The 22,419-nt window shown below is 49.7% G+C and overlaps 1 protein-coding gene across 1 annotated transcript in view; it reads right to left on the reverse strand.

Moving 5' to 3' along the window:
- FA2H (fatty acid 2-hydroxylase) overlaps positions 1–22,419 on the reverse strand; it is a 54,784-nt gene that overhangs the window by 25,671 nt on the left and 6,694 nt on the right. Inside the window, exon 2 of the mRNA XM_043599676.1 lies at positions 1,361–1,453. Coding sequence (XP_043455611.1) covers positions 1,361–1,453 — 93 coding nt within the window. The remainder of the gene's footprint in view (positions 1–1,360; positions 1,454–22,419) is intronic.

Here is a 22,419-nt window from a genome sequence, read left to right on the forward strand (position 1 = left end):
CCCCTCCCTTCCAGGATCATTCTCTCTGATTCCCTCTTGCCGCGGTGCCACAGGGCTGCCCACATCCATCCAGTCCTGGTCGGCTCTCTCTTTATTGCCTTTCCTACACTCAACCCTCCAGGCCAAGCTCACGGGCCCCAAGCATCCCTCTTCGCTGCTCCTTTCCAGACCACCCAGCCGCTGAGCCCTGAGCTGGACACCCGCAGCTCACTCTCTGGGCCTGCCCTCGTCCCCACACCCTCCCCGCCTTCAGCTGCTCCTGTGTTTCCAGGATGAGGCCCTGACGCCACAGCTTCCGGGGTCCCTGTCCCATTCAAGCTGGCTGTCTCCCCATCCGTCCTACCCATGTGCAGAACAAGTCCAAGCCCCCAAAACTTCCAGAGAAGACACCCAAGGGGCGTCTTTGCCATGGGCTGAGGGGCTCCCCCAGAGGCAGTGGCAGTTCCCATGTGACAGCTGCTGTCTCCGGGTTCCCGGGGTCCTTCCTGAAAGGGGCCCAGGAAACAAGCAGCTTTGTGGATCCTCCCCACCTCTGGCCACCTATGTTCCCTGGGTGTGCTTCTCACATCTCCCCAAGTTGTAATACCTGTTGGCCGGGATGCTCTGTCCTCCCCAGCAGGTTGTGTGCTCCTTGGGGGCGGGGGCCTGTCCTGTTGTCTCCTGACCCCGGTGTCCAGCACAGGTAGGGGACATTCATGGATGTGCACGGTGGTGTCTATTCCAGGCTTGGGACAGTTCCACAACCCAGGTTGGAGGGAAATGGCGCTCAAGTCTGGTTCCCCCCAGATCTCCCAGGTGATACAGCTTCTACCCCTGTTCCACTGAATGACCTCACTTCCTCTGTGACCCGTCAGCTCATCCAGGATTCCTCAAACCAGCATGTGTGACCCGCTTCATCACAGCAGGAGAGGTCAGGTGCCACAGATGGATGTTGTAAATGGTGCCAGCTGTCTCCCCCGGGGCCTCAAGGCTCCCCCCTCCCCCCACCCCTCCCCTGTACGGGGCGGTGACCCCCACCGCCCCCTGAGAGTGATTATTAGCGCCTAGAGGCAGCTCTGCCCTGCAGGCCGGTCAAGCTGGGTTTGTCTGGACCTTCTGAACTTGTCATTGTGTTCTTCTCAGCCCCAGGCTCTGTGGGAGACCACCCTCTGGGGTGTTTGGTCCGAAGAACCCCCGTGTGCGCAGTTTCCCCACACCCACCACCTCGGCTCTGGTTTGCCTTCGCGCTATGAATGTCTGCTTCCCCATCTCAACCCTCCTGGGAGGATGTCACAAACACGCACAGCCTCTGGCTCCACACACTCCCGCCTCGGCCCCAGGAGCCCCGGATCATCTCCCAGCCCTGCCCTCTGCCAGCTACCTTGTCCCAGTCCACCACTTTGAACTTTGGCTCCATCAAAGGGTCTGTCTTCTGAGTGTTCACAGAGGCCACAGTCCCATTCTCCACGGAGCCCTGGGGAGAGAAGATACAGGTGGTTATCTATGGTGCTGGGGTGGGAGTGGGGGGAAGGGAGCAGGGAGCCAGCCCAAGGCGAGGCAGCCCACAGTGACGAGAGCCTCTTGCTGGGGCAGGGTGGGCGGAAATCAAGGACACTGAGTGCATCTGAAAATAGGTAGACGCTACTTGTGTCGTTCTCCGCAATTTTCTCCTCCTTTTAAAAAATAATTTCTGTAAGAACAAGAGGCAGAAAGGTATGGGAGAGAAAAAAAGCTGGCAGAAAGGCTGTAGGAAGTTAGAGCCATCAGTGGGTATGCTGTGGGCAAGGGAGTCCCTGCCAGCCTCTCTCTCTCTCTCTAGGTCCCTGGCAGGTGTCAGGCAGAGGGAGGCACAGGGTGGCACCCTGGGCACCTGGTAGGCTCACTGTGCCATTCCAGTGACCACCGCACCTCCCTCCCTTCCCAGGAATTGCAGAGCCCGTGGGTCACAGGCTGGGGCAGCTAGGTCCACATGCCCATAAGAAATGCAGCCCAGAGGGGCGCCTGGGTGGCGCAGTCGGTTAAGCGTCCGACTTCAGCCAGGTCACGATCTCGCGGTCCGTGAGTTCGAGCCCTGCGTCGGGCTCTGGGCTGATGGCTCGGAGCCTGGAGCCTGTTTCTGATTCTGTGTCTCCCTCTCTCTGCCCCTCCCCCGTTCATGCTCTGTCTCTCTCTGTCCCAAAAATAAAATAAAAGTTGAAAAAAAAAAAAAAAAAGAAATGCAGCCCAGAGAAGAAGACGGTCCCTCTAGGAGCTCCCATGTGTGGGTCAGCAGCTGTACATGGGGCAGAACTGGCAGAGAGGTGCCCAGATGGGCTCAAGGTGAAATCGAAGTCGCAGAGAAGCCAAGTCAGAAGGAAATGGAATTGTGGAATGTACCAGGAAAGTCACATGGCTGCAGCTGGCCCTGACGTCATGGGGTGGTGGTGAGGAGGCTGGGGAGGGCAGGAGAGAGGTGGGGAGAGCAATGCCACTGGGAGGCCTGCCCTCAGATGCCCCGTGACTAAAGCATACTGTGGTGCTGGTGACCGTGGTGGGGACCCCGGAAGCAGGGTACTTGGCAAGGACTGAGGAGCCGAAGCAGCCCTCTGGGGTTTCTATTGGCACAATTCTTACGTTTTTGCTTCCAAACGAACCAAGAGAAACTGGGGGTGACGGCGAAGCTGGCATTCTCTGGGGAAACCCATATCAACCCAAGTAAAAGTAGACTTCTGTGGTCCTGTCTTGGGGTGGATATGTCAGTGTTTTTAGTCTGGGTCACCGTACTGATACCTGAATTCTTTTCTTTTCTTTCTCTTTTCTTTTCTTTTCTTTTCTCTTTTCTGTTCTCTTTATTTCTCCCGTCCTTTCTTTGCTTTCCTTCCTTCCTTCAATGTTTTTAAAGTTTATTTATTAATTTATTTAGAGAGAGCACACACAGTGGTGGGGCAGAGAGAGAGGGAGACAGAGCGAATCCCAAGCAGGCTCTGCACGGTCAGCACAGAGCCGGATGCGGGGCTTGAACTCATGAACCGTGACATCATGACCTGAGCCAAAATCAGGAGTCAGATGCCTAACCGACTGAGCCACCCAGGCACCCCTTGAATTCTTAGAAAAGGATCTTGGGGCACCTGGGTGGTTCAGTTGGTTGAGCGTCTGACTTCGGCTCAGGTCATGATCTCACGGTTTGTGAGTTTGAGCCCCCCATTGGGCTCTGTGCTGAGTGTGCAGAGCCTGCTTCATATCCTCTGTCTCCCTCTCTCCCTGCCCCTCCCCCACTTGCTCTCTCTTAAAAATAAACATTAAAAAATTATAAAAAAGGATCTCAAATGACCTCTTAAGGTCAAGGAAGAGTGGATTTCATAGCATATTGTACAATGAAATTCCCTAAATATCCAATACAAATGTCACATAATAAACTCATCCCTTCTAGTTCTCTTCTACCCTCAAAATACCCTGGAGCACCCCCAGTCACTGAGCTATTGATTCTCCCTTCCTCCTGATAGTTATTTTCTCTGGGGCACCCCAAATCCTTTCTTAAAAATTTTTTTTTAACATTTATTTATTTTTGAGACAGAGAGAGCACAGAGTATGAATGGGGGAGGGGCAGAGAGAGAGGGAGACACAGAATCGGAAACAGGCTCCAGGCTCTGAGCCATCAGCCCAGAGCCCGACACGGGGCTCGAACTCCCGGACCGCGAGATCGTGACCTGGCTGAAGTCGGACACTCAACCGACTGAGCCACCCAGACACCCCCCAAATCCTTTCTTAAATTGTGTAATCTGACCCTTCTCTGCAGCCCCACGTCCACTCACTGCAACCCCATCGGTGCCTCTCAATAAAACAAAATGCTGGTCTTGGGGACCTGCCCGCCCATCCCAAACAGGGAAGGAGTCAGCACACGTATTATCATTTAATGTTTCTGTGCTACGCTTTTCACACATCCCTGAATGGCAGACACAAACCGGAAGCAGAAGAAAGGGCCATCCCCCTCTGGGCCCTGGGCCACGTCCAACCCGTGTTTCTGCTCACTCAAGTCTGGACTGTTTCCTGAGATTTCCAGTCCTTGGAAAAGTCTTCTCTCTGCCCAACTGGCTGCCTCCGATTTTCCAGGAGTCGCTCCTGGTTCCTTCCCTCTAGGACTGTGCACACTTTCTCCTTTTCACCTGAGAGGCTCACACCTATTTGAGGCTATGCAACACCCTAGCCCTCTGTCATCTGCTTTTCCTCAAGACCCTCTTAGCACATAACAGAGTCTCTCAGCGTAAGGATTGGCCGGCTGTTCCTCGTCTAAGGCAGATGTGATGGGCCCAGCACAGAACCCAGCAGCGTTCACGCCTCCCTGGCGTGGAACATGAGGGGGACTGACCTCCCGCCGGCCCCTTGGGGACTGCCATCCGACGCACACACGTTCACTTAGCTTCCACCCCCCCTTGAAGCCTTTCGTATGGACGTCTGCTGCTGGCATCGTGTGGAGAGCTGGTGTGGCCCGGGAGGTGGTTTGGACCGGCACACCTGTTCACTGGAGGGCCCCAAAAGATATGTGATGAGGGTTGGGATGCCCAGAAGAGCAATGAAGGAGAGAGCAGCAGGCAGCAGAAAACAGAGAAAGCCTGAAAAGGAGACCTGCAAGGGGGAGTTTGCAGGGACCGGAAGCCCTGGCTCCTCATCAGCTTCCTCTTCGGGGCTGATGGTCTCAGCGCGGCACCACCGTGGCCCCTGCCTCTTCCCTCACATCTTTCCTCCCACGCGGCTCTCATCCACAGCCACCGTTTTCATGCATTCATCCAGCCACACACGTCTGAGCATCCATGATGTGCCTCAGCATCAGCCCAGAAGACTCCCCATCTCTATCTCTCTGACCCTGGCCCCACTCCTTGCCTCCGGAGAATGTTCCCAACTACCCACATTATGGTCTAACCCAAAGCCCTGCTGTCCCCTGTCCCCTCTGACACCATTTACTAAAAGCGAACACGGTATCACCTCCTGTAAATCGGCTTATGGTTGACTTCCCTATATTTAAAATCTTTCCCCTGTATTTCCAAACTGCTCTGCTGTCACGCCCTTGGATTTAACTCTAATTTTCCCCTCTAGCCAGCATTTTCCTTCTCGAATGTCATCCTTCCAGGATGATGACAAAGGTGAATATTCACAAATGCTTCCTCTGTGCCCAGTCCTTTAATCTTCAAAACGACTGTATGAACAACTGTATCATCTCTTCATTTGCCAACTTTTTCTTATTTTTGTAAATATTTATTTATTTTTGAGAGAGAGAGAGAGAGAGAGAGAGAGAGAGAGAGAGAGAGTGCAGAGAGAGAAAGGGAGACAATTCCAAGCAGGCTCCACATTGTCAGTGCAGAACCCGACGCGGGGCTCAACCCCCACACACCATTAGGTCACGACCTGAACCGAAATCAAGTCAGACGCTCAACAGACTAAGTCACTCAGGCGCCTCTCATCTGTCAATTAAAAAAAAAAAAAATACTGTCGATGTGTCCCCCCTGCCTCAGTTGGTACTTATAATTTCCTGCCTCCTGCTTGGGCAACGTACGTTTGGGCAATTATATCATTTGTGCAATGGATCCCAATAGGGCAGGATATATTTCCTCTTTCTTACGGTGCCTAGGATGGGCTCCTGGAAGTATTAGGTGCTCCACTCATTATTTCTTGAATGCACCACGTTTCAATGTTCTTTGCGAAACGGCCAGGGTTCCCTGAGGGTCAGGCAGTAGGGGGGGGCGTGGCCGCCGGGGGCGTGGCTGCCGGGGGCGTGGCTGCTGGGTATAAAGTCCTGAGGCTCCACAGGGCTCCTGCTTCCTGAGAATGTAAAATAAACCTTAGATGAGACAAGTGGCCCGGGACACTGAGCACACCTTCTTAAAACGCCACTCTGGATAGGGCAGTGCCCAGATACAAGGGTCAAAATTACAGTAATCCGAGCCATATATTCTTGGCGCTCTTTGGCCAAGTACACGTGTTAAGCAGAATTAAAAGTGAGTCAGACTTACACAGGAGTGCTAGCATTTTATTTTGCCAAATAAAAATATTTTTTAGGGGTACCTGGGTGGCTCAGTCTGTTAAGCATCCGACTTTAGCTCAGGGCATGATCTCAGAGTTCGTGAGTTCAAGCCCAGCATTGGGCTCTGTGCTGTCAGTGCAGAGCCTGCTTTGGATCCTCTGTCCCCTGTCTCTCTGCCCCTACCCCGCTCTCTCTCTTTCTCTCTCTCTGTCTTAAAAATAAACATTAAAAAAATTTTTTTAAGTACCATCAGCAGCATTTCATAAATGAATGAAAATTTCAACACCAAATAGGTAGGAAACACATACTTTCAGAATCAAAGACAGTTCTTCCTAAGGAAGAACATTTGGCAACTTTACATTTACTTTTTTTTAAAGGGACCTATTTATAAATATTTATTAATGCAGAAAAATTACAACCTAAAATTTTGTTTTGTGAGAACTAATTGTGCATAATTATTTTCTTGATTCAAACTGGCCTGTGTGGGGCTCTCTCATCTACACGTGACAGGAAGTAGAGTCAATGTCTACACGTTCCACTTCCAAGGTTTTCTTAAAAATTAGTAAAAACCCAGTTTCACAGACAGGTGTGTGGGCTTCCAATGGAAACAGAAGTTTTACTTTTTTTTTTTTTTTTCATTCAACTGGAAAAATCCTGGATGAAAATAGGGAAGTGGGAGAGAGCCACGCCCATGGCATGGCCAGCACACGGCAGCTGGGGATTCCCTCGAGGGGCGCCTGGGTGGCTCAGTCGGTTGAGTGCCCAGCTCTTGATTTCGGCTCAGGTCATGATCCCAGGGTCATGGGAATAGGGCTCCATGCTGAACTTAGAGCCTGCTTAAGATTCTCATTCATTCTAATTCCTTCTCTCTCTCTCCCCCTCTCCTCTTTGCCTCTATCCCTGGTTTACATTCCCTCTCTAAAGTAAATAAAAAAAAAAAAAGATGGGTCCCTTGAACCCTGGATCAGGCCAGTGAAGGCTGGCACGGGGGGGGGGGGGTGCGCTGCCCATGGAGGAGGAGGGCAAGAGGGAGGGAGGAAAGGGAGCAGGCACCCTTCTTCCTTTCCATCTCCTCCCTCCTTCTGGGACCCCAGCTTCCTCTCCACTGGAGAGTCCTGGAGCCACCAGGTAGCAATGTCATGGGTGACATGCTCTCGACAAATAAGTTCCAGACTGACCACGCATAAGCCAGGTGCTCTCTGGGTGGCCTCCTCAGGACCACACCCCTCCTTGGCAGACACCCAGGTTATTAATCACAAGACTGTACACACCTCTGGTCCGGGAGGAGACTTCAAGGGGAGTCAGCACGCTGGTAGCACCAGGAGCAGATACACTTGGGGAGCAGGAAGTGTCCTCTAGCGTGTCTTTCGTTGACTATTTTTCTCGAGTCCAGCTGTGAGACTTCCAAGGCCTCAGCGCCTTTACCCCCACAAACAGGACAAAGACCCTCCCGAAGAAGGGCTTCCACCCCCACTCTGGAGGCTGCTCCCATCTGACCCTGGGCGCGGGGGTTCCAGAAACGGGTCCTCCTGGGAGCCGCTGCCCCGCACGCACTGGTCTGGGCCACATTTTCCAGCCTTCCATGCCCCGGTGTTTATTTTATAGTTGAGCCGGGCTCACCCTTGAATTCCACAGGCAAACACCATCCATGAATCAGAAGTGTGTAAAGGTCATTCCTGGGAACTAGGGTACAAGCTGAAGCGTTAAAAAATATTTTTTTTTAAAAAAGTTTCTTGGAAACTTCCACAATGCATTATTTAAAAGACTCTCCCGCTCCTGGAAGCAAGCCAGAGAGATCTTTAAAAACCGAAATGCGTCAGAGAGGGAAGAGCACGTGCGTTCTTTTCCAGTATTTGGAAACCGTTCTGCCTTTGGGCTGAACAAGTTTCAGTGTTTTGGTAAAGGAGGGGAGAGGCAGGTAGTCAGGCTCTCAGTGGCTTTTGTAAGAGTGGTCGGCGCAAGTGCGAATGAATGTAGTTTGACGGGGTGTGCGGCCCATCTGTGGAAGGCGATAGCTTCCTCAGAGGGTCCGCCTGGAGGACACGGGTGGCTGTGGGGCAGCAAGAATGGAGTGGAACACCCACCTCCTCGTCCTGGCATCCTTCCCCCCCTGTGAAGGGGGCAGGAGACACGGCTAGAGGCACTTTAATGGCCAGGTCCGAGGCTGTTTGAGAAGAGCCTGATGGCCGGAGCAGGGTGGTGCTCCAGCGGTGGTGAAAGCATCTCACTCTCCTGCATTTCCCCGTAACGGTCTCCCCAGCTAGAACGTGCCCTCTCCATGAGGGCAGAGGTTCGCTGTCTCACTCACCGCTAGGTCCCCAGATGATGGCACAGGGTCAGTATTCGTGCTTGTGGGATGACACATTAATGCGTACATGGTGGCCTGTTGAGGCTCTAGGGGCCCAGGCCTGGAGAGGCCACTGAAGTGTGGGCGGGGCAGGTGGAAAGAGAGCTCCCCGATGCCTTCCAAACCCTGTGTGTACTTAGAAAGAGAAGGTCAACGTGCTCAAGGATGGCCGATGTGATGGGCCAAGGAGACCCGGGAAGCAGGCCCCGCCCATTCTGAGGTGAGAAACTCTGAACGTATTGGGAACTATGGCGGTGGCGGCAGGAGGGCGTTTCCATCTCCTCAGATCCTCCAGCCCCTGTTCAAAGCTGCAAGGAGAGAAGCCGGTGGGACAGCAGTGCCAGCCCTAGCTTCTCCCAGGGCAATGCCAGTTCCTGGCTAATCAAGAGGCATTATATCCAAGCCGCGGCTCTCCTGTCATGGAGAGTCCCATGGACACAACTGCCCCTCCTGGGTTCTATCCTCCTCTGTCCTCTCTCACACTGAGTTCAGCAATCTCAGACCCCAACTCAGAGAGGACCCAGGAGTCACTCCTGTCGGCTCCCTAAGGTTCCAGCCAGTGCCCGCGACACCCGTCTCTCAGGGAGGTAGTCCTGGGGGGCAGCTTGGGGCCGGGGGAACAATCTGGGGCCAGCCTCTAGTTCTAGAGGCTGCAGATTCATCTCTAGACTAAGGGGCATGGTTCTAGACCAGGCTCCATTGCCAACTTGCTATGTAACCTGAGGATCCTTCTCTAGCAACAAGAAACCGCTTAGGCCTGACAGGGCATCCCGAGTTCCTGCCCTGCCCTTAGAGTTGGGCCGGTGACACCAATGAGTGAAGTGGGCAAAGTGTGGTTCATAATATAGACTCATTTTGTTTGCACAAAAACACGTGGAAATATTCTTCACCCCCACAGGGAAAAACGCTCACTCTCATTTTTAAAACATGAGGTGCCGAGACACAAACCAACAAAAACCAAAACCGTGAGGCACCTTTTTGCTAGAGATGAAAGAAACATGGGAAATGCAGCAGGAGCAGAAACCAAGGGTCATGGTCACTTGGTCTTGAATGGAGTGGACCGCAGGAAGCCTGAGGGGGTGCGCCCCACCGAAGGGGGAGCAGCCGTGACTCAGGTCCAGGTCAGGTGAGGAAGGAGCTGAGCGTTGCAGACCTCCCCGTTTCTAAGAAAAGCTGGAAAACTAGATATTTGTGTGAAATTTCCAGATTTTAAGATTTGTTTTGCATTGAAAACCAACAGACAAAGGACGTGGGCTAAACCGCCCTGAGTGCAAACGCAGCCCCCGGTCTGCCGGGTTGAAGTGCTGGGCGAGCTGCGGCCCTCCGCCTCACGGTACAGCCACAGAGAAGGATGCGCGTGGACAGCCAAGAGCAGGGGTTTTGTTCTCCCGTGCAAGGCCCAGAACACGGACTCTGCACCCGCGTGGGGCAGGCCTACAGCCAGCTGTATCAAGGCCCTGAGTGGATTGGGTGCCAGAGCCCCAGCAAGGTTCACTGCAGGGTGACCGTCGGCCTCCTCCCCGCCTCCAGTCTAGCAGAGAGGACTGACTCCAAGAGGAAGCCAATTACTGGTTCTCTTTCCCCATGTGTGGCTGGAAAGGAGACAAAATCTGTGACGGTGTGAAGGAATCACAGCGGAGACACAGGCCGGGCACCAACGGTGTGACCTACGGGGCCTCATTTCCCAGTACAGAGGTCTGGTACGGGTTGAACTATGCCCCCTCCCAATTCATATATTGGAGGGCTAACCCCCAGTATTTCAAAACGTGACCTTATTTGGAAGTAGGGTCATGGTAGAGGTGATTAGTTAAAATGAGGTTCTAATCCTATACGATCTGTGTCCCTATAAAGAGGTGAAATCTGAAGAGCAGGGAGGACACCACGTGAAGGCAGAGACGGGGGTGAAGCACCTACAAGCCAAGAAACTCCAAAGATTGCCAGTAATCCCCCAGAAGCTAGGGAGCGGCCTGGAACCCGTGCTCCCTCCCAGCTCTCAGCGGGGACTAACCCTACTACCGACACCTTGATCTAGAACTTCTAGCCTCCAGAACCACAAGACAATAAATCCCTGTTGCCTAAGCCACCCAGGTTGTGGGACTTTGCGACCCTAGCGAACTAGCACGAGGCCTGAACCGGGTTCCCCGGGGATGGAGACAAGACCACGGAAGGAGAAGGAATTGAGCCAGAAAACAACTGGAAGAGGCATCCAGGGACGTGTGGAGAGTCTGTCGCTCATCCTCTGCGGGGGAGGCGGCAAAAACCAGGGTCTCGTGCCCAACCCAGCCTTGCCACCAGATCTGCCGTGGCAGCCGGCACAGAGAGCCCTCGGCGGGGAAGATGTTCAGGCACCGCCCCCTTCCTAGCCCGCTGATGGCTGTCTGGCAGCCAGGGCTGGCCTGGTTCCCCTTCCTCGGGGCCTGAAAAGTCACTCCTAGTTTTCCCCACAGGGAAGAGGCAGGCTGAACTGGGGAGGGGGGCGGGTGTCGGGCAAACTGCCGCCTTCTTCAGCGGAAACCGTGGCCAGCTTTGCCCCGTTCCCCCTCCACTGGGGCACGTGGCTCTGGGACAGACGAGCCACCTCCATGGTGAGCGCCTTTCCCACCCCACATGTGTGGCCGGCATCTCATTGGTACCGACACGGTTGTCCCTGAGAGACTGGCATGAGGTATTCCACGGATGGGGGAAACAAAGGCACAGAGGGACCAAGTCACCGCTTCCAGGAGTCTCAAATGGTTGCTGGGATAGCCAGACAGGAAGCCACACAGAGTGCGGTCCCACTAAGGTTCTTCGCGCACCACCCCTGCCTCTTCTGGGAGGGCTCACCGGGAGGCACCCCGGTGCCTAGGGCGGGGTGCCCTAAGGCGGGGACTCTGCCTTAGCCCCCCAGACCCTGCTGTCCCCAGGGAGGGCTTGCCTGGAGGGCGCACAAGGGGGAGAGAAAAGAGAAGAACAACAGAAAGCCTGCACTCTGCAGGGTAAACAAACAAGCCGACCCAGAGGCGGTGAAAGGAAGCAGTGTGCTGAGGGTGGGGGCCGCAGGAGGCGGGGGCTGGCATAAAGGAATGTTGTTCAGGAAAGCCGGGGCTGGGCACCCAGGGATGGACAGATGGCCTTTTATCCCGCAGCCTGGGTTTGGCCTGAAAACCCTTTCTCTGAAACGAGATGGTGCCCAGGCCCTGTGTCCAGCTGCCTCCGGCCTCTAGGGGCCCAAAGGAAGGTGGGGACTCCAGTCCGCACTGGACTCGATGTGGTCCTGGGAAGGTAGGAGGGGGGTAGGCCGGGGTGGGGGGCGGGTGCAGACCCAGAACCACAGCTGCACCAAGAGTCTCCCTTGGGGGAAGCCTTCTGTGTTAACAAGCCCACCCCTGAGGCCTGTAGGGGACCACTGGTTGCTTTCAGTAGCTAGAAATTTAGGGCTAAAAGGAAGGCAGCAGGATCTGCTTGCTTTCATTTCTAACGAGCTGCCCTCTGCCAGACTAGGTCCAAACCAGAAGCCCTGGGGCCCATCCTCTCCTTAAAACATTTAAAATAAAGCCTTCCTGGGGCGCCTGGGTGGCGCAGTCGGTTAAGCGTCCGACTTCAGCCAGGTCACGATCTCGCGGTCCGGGAGTTTGAGCCCCGCGTCGGGCTCTGGGCTGATGGCTCAGAGCCTGGAGCCTGTTTCCGATTCTGTGTCTCCCTCTCTCTCTGCCCCTCCCCCGTTCATGCTCTGTCTCTCTCTGTCCCAAAAATAAATAAACGTTGAAAAAAAAATTAAAAAAATAAATAAATAAATAAAATAAAGCCTTCCTGTGCAAAACCAAAACATGACAATAATACCTGGCAATAATACCTGGCAGGTGACAAGGCACCCCCCAAACACCCTCACTTGTTGCCCACCCACGATGGCTGCAAGGTGATGAACTCTGCTGGCCGCTGTCCCTGGATTCACGATAGGAAGAAGAAAGGAAAAGAGAGCTAGTGGCAAACGTGTGCCTGGGGTGTGACCAACTTATCCCGCTCAGGAGGTGTGGGGGCATGGACCAGACCACCCCAGCCTCCAGGGTCCTTGACATCGGTTCGCCGTGGACCTGGTATTGCTTCCCCTGATGACACGATCCCCCATGGAGCATGTCACGAGCCACCTTGTCACCAGAAGCAGAAGCCTGTAGAGGTGGGCAATCCAGGACATCAGAAAAGGGAGACAGTGGATTAAAAATACTAAATCACTACTCAGATCTCTCCAGAATACACCCACAACTTTTCAGGCTATTAACTTGATTCTCTACTAGGCTCTGCCTGCCATGGACCATCTGCATCCACAGGGAGCCTCTCTTCTCTACCTCTAACCTCAGATTAGGGCACCACACCCAGGAATGCACCGAGTCAAGCGGACACGTGTTTTTTTTTTTTCCAATGGAAGCCTGAGTCTGGGATTTGGGGCAGCTGGGAGCCCGAGGTTGGGGTGGGGGTGGGGCCTGGGCTTGGTCAGGGTGGACAGGAGGAGATCTGAGACTCACCTCCTCAGTCCCGCCTCACAAAGTCCTGGTGGGCACTACAGCACCCGACTTTTTTTTTTTTATTAAAATTTTTTTTTCAACATTTTTTTTAATTTTTTTTATTTTTGGGACAGAGAGAGACAGAGCATGAACGGGGGAGGGGCAGAGAGAGAGGGAGACACAGAATCGGAAACAGGCTCCAGGCTCCGAGCCATCAGCCCAGAGCCTGACGCGGGGCTCGAACTCAGGGACCGCGAGATTGTGACCTGGCTGAAGTCGGACGCTTAACCGACTGCGCCGCCCAGGCGCCCCTACAGCACCCGACTTTTAACCCCGATGAGCGGCACCAACAACCTGCAGGACTGGATAGGACACTTCTAGACCGTAGTTTCTCAAGACTTAGGCCTCAAAGCACTTCAGGCAGGCTTATAGAACGTGCTATGTGCAAGGAAAATACATTTAAACCATCTAACATATATTATCTCCTCACTGGCCCAACTTCTATGTTAAAATACATTTTGGACTTATCATGGAATCCTCCAGTCCTATAAGGACTAAGCTGAAAATACTATATTCTGCTGATTTTGTTTGTTTTGTTTTAAAGAAGCTTCATACCCAGTACAAAGCCCAATGTGGGGCTTTAACTCAACAACTGTGAGATCAAGACCTGAGCTGAAATAAAGAGTTGAACGCTCAACTGACTGAGCCCCCCAGGTGCCCCTATGTTTTGCTGTTTTTTTAAAAAATCTTTTAATTTATTTATTTTTGAGAAAGAGAGCACAAATGGGGGAGAGGCAGAGAGAGAGAGAGAGGGAGACAGAGAATCCGAAGCAGGCTCCAGGCTCTGAGCTGTCAGCACAGAGCTCATTGCGGGGCTCGAACCCATGAACCATGAGCTCATGACTTGAACCGAAGTCGGCCGCTCAACTGACTGAGCCCCCCAGGTGCCCCTATGTTTTGCTGTTTTTAAAAGAAGAAACAAGACCACTGTTTACAAATGACCTCATATCTCGCTATCCCAGAAATAATATTCCCAAATTTTCCTTTTACGATCTACTAGTTTAAGAGAGATAATTCACTGCTATTGTCAACGTTGGTTACAGGTGATTATACTGCCAAAAATAATAGAAGGCACTGAACTGTTTTGCAAGCAAAACAAAACAATAACAACGACAAAAATCAACCTGCCTTATACCTGCTACTTTTTACGGATTCCAATCTACTGATGCAAACTATTCTCTCTCTCCATGCCCGGACGTGGAATCTTCTCCCATTTACAGTCGAGGATGTTTATGTTCAGAGAGGTTGACTGGCTTGTCTCCAGGGGTATGGTTAGTTCTAGAACACAAGACTGTTGGGTTCTGAGCCTGTGTCTTCTTTTCCACTCTCATTTAACCTAGTTCCAAACTCAGTGCACGTCTCTTAAACTAAGAAAGTTGCCATGGCGAGTCCGAGAGCTGGCGTCTCCTGGTGAGCTACAGCCTGTACTCCATGTTTTATGCTCATTAAACATCATGTTTATACTCGTCGCTATAAGGTGCTTTAAGGGATGATGTCCTTGAACAGTCCCGGGACAAACTGTCCTTCTGGGTGTTCAGTGCCTCTTTGATATAGCTACCGCTCAATCTGGTGTGGTCAAGGACAAGAAGGAACTATTTGTTGAACAACACAGGCATACCAACTTCCTGGAAAGAGTCACCAGATTAGGATACCATTATCCTAGAGAGAAATACCTTTCAACTCTGGGTCACGGCTCTAGCTAGACCAGTGCTACCCCAGAGAGCTTTCTGCAATGATGGAAATGTTCTAGATCTGTGCTGTCCAATATGGGCCCCTATGTCTACTGAGCACTTGAAATGTGGCTCATGTAACTGAAGTACTGAACTTTGATTTTATGGCATTTTAATTAATTTTAAATTACAAAGCCACATGTGGCAAGGGGCTACCATATTGGAGAGCATAGCTCTGGACTCATATATTCAACTACCACTTAAAATCTCTACCCGAGTGTTTCCTTGGCATTTCAGACGCAATGTGGCCCCAAGGGACTTTGATTACCCCACCCCAAATCTGGGCTTACACCCAAGCATTCACTTCCCATATATCAAACCACCCAGTTACTCAAGTCACCTTGGCATCATCCTCAACTCTTTCTCTTACTCTCAGCGTTTGGTCCATCAGCAAGTTGTAGTGGTTCTACCTCCAAGACATTTCCAATTCCTAGACACTTCCTCTGTCTCAATAGCCGCTCAGTCCAGGCAACCTCCCTCTGTCATCTGGACAATAGCGATGTCTTCTTAGCTCTCTTCCTGCTCCTCCTCTTGGCCCCCTGCAACCTACCCTCCACAAGGGAGCTGGAACAATCTAGTAAAATACAGACTAACTTTGTCAGTCTTCCACTTTAAATCTTCCAGCCTAGTCTCGAAATAAAATCGAACCTCCCTAACGATGACTGTGAGCTCTACAGAGGCAGGGCTCCTGATTCCCTCCCCACTCCACCCCACACCACACTCCGCTTCACCTGCAATGCTGTAGCAGCAGAAGAGCCTCCTTTTGGATTCCTGATGCCACATACCCCAGGACCTTTGCACTTGCTGTTCCTTCTGCTTAGAATTTTTTTTGCTTTTTTACCCAGTTCTCCTTTATGACGACTCCTTTGTTTCCATCAGATATCAGTTCTTCAGAGAAGACTTGCCAGACTACTCCTGTCAGAAGCTGTAGCTGTTACTCTGTCACAGCCCCTGTTCTAAAATACATGATCTATCTTGTTGTATGATATATGCACATATGTATATGTATATACACATAGACTATAACAGTCTACATAAAATATGATATTCTGTTGTAGCTCTTGTCACCACCTCTAACTGTCCTATCTGTCTCCTCCCCTCCACTGGCAGGTATGCCCCATGAAGGCAGTCATCAGTTGTCTTTTTATCCTCAGCACTGAACTCAGTCTGAGCATGAGGAGACGTCATCTATGTTTGTGCCTGAACAGGGAAAGGAATGGTAGGCAGAGGAAGGCAGGCCTGCAGGTCCCCGGGGCCACTTGAGGCTTTTGCCAGCCTCATCTTTGGAGACATCCCGTCCTAACAGTGGTCAGTTCCTCGGCCCAGTTCACTTGTCCAGGTGAAGACAGAATGAGGGCAGCAGGTCGGAACAGACCCCACAGGCCCTAGCTGGGGGAAGGGGCCACACTGGGAGATTAGGATGTCACCACTCTCCAGCTCCTCTGGGGGGTGCGTGGCTTTGCCCAAGAGGATCTGAGCTACGTAGCAACTCGGGTTCTGAAAACATCTATCTCTTGCCGCCTAAGAGAAGTCTACCTCTTCTTGGCAGAAGCTGGGGCTGAAGGGGCTTATTATCACCCTATTTTGGTTTAATCTACACATTTCTGTCTTACAGATCTCACGTGATTTCACTGTGGCCACACAAATCTGGTAGGGACGCAGGGAATAAGGGAACCGAGGCCACGAGCGTTTGCACGAGTCACACAGCATCACACAGCCAGGGCACAGGTCTTGGACTGCAGACCCCGGCCTCCTCCTCTTTCTGGATGGGTGGGTGAGAGGGTGGTCTGTCTGCACAACTGCTCTGTGACAAGCCCCACACCAGGAGCCTGGGGATGCCGATTCTTTAGGACTCCCAAGAGACCTGCCCACCGAGAAACTTTCATGTTCCCAGTTTTCCATCCCTATTTTCCCTCTGCCCTGAGCCTTCCAGGGCAGTGGGCTGCAAACTTTCCAGTGCTTCTGAGCCACACACAGTATTTGTTAAAAATACGGATTTCTGGAATCTCGCTTCCAGAGATTTTAATTTTATAGATTTGAGGGGTGCCCCCAGAAGAAAAAAAAATATATATATATATAATATATACTCATATAATTACATATTATAATATACTATGCTAAGTAATTCTTTGAGTTAGTTTACATGCATGTTTTTTCATTCAAATGAAACATCAAACTTGTTATCCAAGTCTTCAATCTTTGGACCTCTGTTGCTACTAGAGTAATTTTCCTGAAATCTAACACAGTTCTGTAGCGCATACCACACTTGCTTCCATCTAGGTTGTTCGAGTGGTAGAGTTATTTAGTGACATCTGTACCGGGTGGAATGGTGTCCCCCGCCCCCACCCCCCCCACCCCCAACCAAATTCATGTTTACCTAGAACCTGTGAATGTGACTTTATTTGGAAAGAGGGTACCTGCCGCCGTCATGCAGTTAATTTAAGGTCCTACTGGATTAAAGGGGGCTGTGAGTCCAATATGACTGGTGTCCTCAAAAGAAGCGGGGAAATTTGGAGATGCAGACACAGAGATACAGGCAAGGATGCGTTTGTGAGGATGGAGGCAGAAATTGGAGTGGTATAATCTACAAGCCAAGAGATGCCCGCCCCACCAGAAGCCAGGAAAGGGGCAAGGAACAGATTCTCCTTCAGAGCCTCCAGGAGGAAACGACTCTGCCCATACCTTGAAGTCAGACTTCTAGTCTCTAGAACTGTGAGATGATTAATGTCTCCTTTTAAGCCACCTAGTTTGTGGTACTTTGTTACAGCTTCTTGAGAAAGCAATACAATATTACTAGAAATGTAATGTTTTGTTGCACTTAAATGTGCATGTGCTGTGGATTTTTCTTTTAGTTTTCCACTGTTCCTTTAAGAATTTTTCTCTGTGTGATGTCTACAATGTAACTACTTAGTATTTTTTTCCAATGTTTTCTTATTGAAACATTTTAAACTGCAGTCCAGCTGAAAGAATCTCCTGTGAACTCGGAGTAGTATCCCCACTACCTAAAGTCCTACCATTTACATTCCACAGGGTCTATTGTAAAGCTTTTACAATAAGCTTTGTATGTATCTTTAAAGCTTTAAATCTTTAAAGCTTTGTATGTATCAACACTAGCTTTTGTCATCATGAGGTTGTATCTACAGGAGTGAGTTACTAAATAAGTATTAAATTTATTTACTTCCCTTTAAAAAAATTGGGTCTAATTCTCATAGAGTAAAAACAAAAACAAAACAAAACAAAACAACAAAAAAACTACTGATCTTCAGTGTATAGTTTGATAAGTTTTGACAATTACATGCCTCCTGGCAGCCAGTGTCCAAGTCAAGATGCAGGACATTTCCATCAGTCCAGAAAGACCCAGGAATCTTTTTTTAATAAGCTTCTCACTTGATCTTGATGAAGGAAGGTGGGGGCAAAAGCATCCATGTCCCTTGGCCGGAGGGACAAGAGTTGGAGATTTACGGTGCTTTGCAAGAAAGGCACCGGGTTCCCTGTTAGCAAATACAGCTGCTTCACTGCTCTTCCAGCCTCCGGCCACGGGCTGCGGACACACTGAGGGTGGGCACACAGGACCCATCCGTGTGCAGAGCTCCAGCGGCAATGCTGCTTTCACCACACCCCTCCCGCCCCTGCATTCCCCGCTGAAATCGCTACCATTCCATGACCGCTTGGACACCCACTTTGGACGCCTCCCTCCCTTCCAGTATTGGTGCCTGGGGCCTGTCGCCTGCGTGAGCTTCCTTGAACTCCCTCCGGGCTCTCGCCACACGACCTCAGGGTCCAGGGCATGCCAGGCAGCCCCAGCCCCTGAAAGTCAGACTGTTTCCCCAGCACCAGCAACATGGCCCAGAAATGATGCTCAGCCCCTGTCCTGCCCTTTGCTTTCTCTGGTGGAACATGTGACAGCAAAATCCTGGCTGGAATGGAACAGAAGGAAGGCGGTGGAGGGAGGAAACCTTAATGGTTAAAACCTAAAGAAAAATGAATGATTTCATTGGAACAGAATAAAGCCCCCACATGGACCAAAGTATATCTGTGAATGGTTGATGCGTGATAAAGGTGTTTTTTCAACCAGTGGGAAAAACAATTATTTCATAAATCTATTGGGATAACCAACTGGCCATCTGAAAAATATAAACCTAAAATAATCTCTATTTTTTTCCTGATATCAAAAAAATTTCAGGTAGATAATAAATTTAGGCAACTACAAAATCATAAAGTAGACGTGTCCTTTCTAAGAATGATAAGACAATGTTTTATGTTTTAAAGGTTTAATTTTAAAGATTTAAATAGAGAAAAAAACATTAGACAACTCAAAAGACAAATAACTGAAGGAAATATAGTAATATATATGATGGGAAATGGTTAATATCCTTTACATGTAAGGAGTGATTATAAATCAGTAAGAAAAAGATGCCCCTTGGTTTAATCTCATGCCTAAGATTTGTCCCTAATGTGTATGCACTGGAAATACTGGGCACCTAGAGACCAGCCACATTGCGGGATCTCTCAGAACTATAGGTCTCTCATCTATGAAATGGGAGAATGGATATCTGCCCCACCTACCTTGAGGGTTCAACTAGAAATCTATGAGAAATATCTAGAAAAATGTAAATTGCTGTACAAATTTGGATGTGTTACTATTAGTCCTAGAGGCATCGTTATTATCCAAGTGTTCTTTATCTGAGTCCCTGAACATCCAAGTTGCAAAGAATGGCAAAAATCCTCTGAACGTACAGCTATTCACAAGTCAACTGACCATTTGTGAATCTGATTGCTGCTCTGATTGACCACCGCCTCCCCCAAATCCCCAGTCTACCTAGGCAAAGTGATGGTTGGGGTTGCTATCATCTGACAACATACAGTGTAACGAAATGCAAGCTCACTGCAAAGTGAAATTGAAAATCAATGCCAAGGGGCACCTGGGTGGCTCAGTCAGTTAAGTGTCTGACTTCAGCTCAGGTCATGATCTCGCAGTTTGTGAGTTCAAGTCCCGCATCGGGCTCTGTGCTGACAGCTCAGAGCCTCGAGCCTGCTTCAGACTCTGTGTCTCCCTCTCTCTGCCCCTCCCCTGCTCATGCTCTGTCTCTCTGTCTCTCAAAAATAAATAAATGGTAAAAATGAAAAAAATTAAAAAAAATTAATGCCAAAATACAAAGAATTTAATGAAGTCAGTGAAACTGAAGAAAACTGTTTTGCTCACAATTCTACTGCAAAATAAGGATTTGGCAAAGTTGGGCTGTTTAACGCTGAAACACAGGTAACCCACAGAGGACGAGGCTCTTCAAAAGAGAATGAATGAATGACCTGTTTATCACAGGATCAAGAAAGATCCTCAGCTCTTAAATACTCTAGCTAAAATGACTCTCTTTACAATCAGGCTGTGAACAATGTGAAGTTTGGACTGTCCCACTGTCACTTTCATACAGTTTTGTCAGAAAAACCACACATGTGCACAAAAAGCACACCACTTGATTCGGTATTTGCTCAATTAAAGGACCTGCCCACGAATGCAATCTTAATTTTTTTTTTTTTTTTAAATTTTTTTTTCAACGTTTATTTATTTTTGGGACAGAGAGAGACAGAGCATGAACGGGGGAGGGGCAGAGAGAGAGGGAGACACAGAATCGGAAACAGGCTCCAGGCTCCGAGCCATCAGCCCAGAGCCCGACACGGGGCTCGAACTCACGGACCGTGAGATCGTGACCTGGCTGAAGTCGGACGCTTAACCGACTGCGCCACCCAGGCGCCCCAACAATCTTAATTTTGCTGTCAGGTTAAAATAAACTAAAACAATTTTCAGTTTCATTTTTATTTTTTAATTGTTATTAAATTCTTCCTTTTTTAAAAAGTAATCTCCACACCCAATGTGGGGCTCAAACTCATGACCCCGAGATCAAGAGTTGCACGCTCTACCAACTGAGCCAGCCAGGCACCCCTTCTGTTTCATTTTAAAAAAAGAATCGCTTCCCCTCTCCCAAACCCCTGCTCCATTTTCTATGAAAGTTTGGTCTTCATTTAAAGTAGATTCATTTTGGGGCGTCTGGGTGGCTCAGTCGGTTAAGCATCCAACTTCGGCTCAGGTCATGATCTCACTGTTCGTGGGTTTGAGCTCTGTGATGGGCTCTGTGCTGATTGCTCAGAGCCTGGAGCCTGCTTCAGATTCTGTGTCTCCCTCTCTGTCTGCACCTCCCCTGCTTGCACTCTTCTCTCTCTCTCTCTCTCTCTCTCTCTCTCAAAAATAAACATTAAAAAAAAAAAGTAGATTCATTTCAAGTGGCCTTCTTTCCTAGGAGTCAAAGACTTTCCCACGTAGGTCTAAGGAACAACTGAATTTTTTATGACACCCTGTTTTCCAACCTGCAAAAGTCATTACACTTGGCAGGCCAATGGGTCTTGCTGGGATAACCACTAAATCAGGTTAGTCTGACCTTTTTCTGGCCTGTGGGGGGTGGTGTACAGGATCACAGAGTCTTGATTCAGCCCCATATAGGTGACCCTTAATATTCCTCCATAGCAGTCAGTCTCACAGTGGGGGCCTTGAATTGACTTAAAGATTGGAGGTCTATCTTTCATCCTTGTGGATAAATGAGGCCCGTTTCATAGCCTTTCATTATGATATAAGACTAAGGACTAGATCTTAGGAACTAAGTGGGTTATTATGGACCATTAACATCTGGAACTTATAAAACTAAAACTAGCCATTACTAGAGATCCCTAAAAACCCTGATTCCACTTTCCAGGGGGAAATCTGAGCATCATGCAATGCTAAGCAATGTTGAGAAGGTTCTAATGGGCACAGAAAAAATGTAGAGAACCAGAACTCTACTCCTTTGAAATTCTGTTCCCTTTAAAGGAGAAATTAAGACTACTTCATGTTGGTAATTATCAGTCAAGTTTGTTGTAGATTGCATGGTTTAGTCTACGTGTGTAGTCACATGTTCTTTATCAACGGAATTTCTGGCTACTAGTTTTCCTATGACAGGACTTTACGATGTATCTATATGAATCACAGTTCAAATACTTTAAATCCCCCAAATTTGTTTATCTGGTACCGGTATTTAAATATTTGGCAATATACAATCAAGGCAAGAAAACAAAGTAGTTGGAGAATTATGCTTTACAACAAAAAATCCTAAATCCGAGGTTTATACATCATATCGTGCAAGATGAGTGGCGATTAGAGAAGATTGGGAACTACTGTCCCGAGACACACACTTTAGAGAGATTTGCATGACAAGACACAGGAAAGAGTAAACGGAACTGGAAATCCAGGCAGCCCAGGTCCTGCCTGAGCATGTCATACAGGCACTTACAGCCACATGGGGCTGGTCACAGCCTTGACAGCAAAGGAGGCTCTTGACTGACATTTTCTTTTCTTTTTTCTTTTTTTTTTTTTTAAGTTTATTCATTTTTGAGAGAGAGGGAGAGCGAGCAGGGGAGGGGCAGAGAGAGAGGGAGAGAGAAAGAATCCCAAGCAGGCTCTGCACCGTCAGTGCAGAGCCCCAGGTGGGGCATGAACTCACAAACCACGAGATCATGACCTGAGCTGAAATTAAGAGTCAGATGCTTAACCGACTGAGCCACCCAGGCGCCCCTTGACTGGGATTGTCTATGGTTCACTTCATGTCTTGTAGGCAGACTCATGGGCATGGGTGAATGGCAGTAGCCTGGTATGGAAGACATTTTGTTAACTCTCTCTGGCTGAGAATAACTGAGGGCGAAGGCAGACATGAGTGATTCACTTGATAGCCCTCCATCCTTCCCATCAAACTCCCAACTCTTTTAGCCAAAAAGAGGAACTGGAAAGAGACTTAACTTTGTAATTCT

Source organism: Prionailurus bengalensis, chromosome E2, assembly GCF_016509475.1.
Source record: "Prionailurus bengalensis isolate Pbe53 chromosome E2, Fcat_Pben_1.1_paternal_pri, whole genome shotgun sequence".
NCBI classification, from domain to species: domain Eukaryota; kingdom Metazoa; phylum Chordata; class Mammalia; order Carnivora; family Felidae; genus Prionailurus; species Prionailurus bengalensis.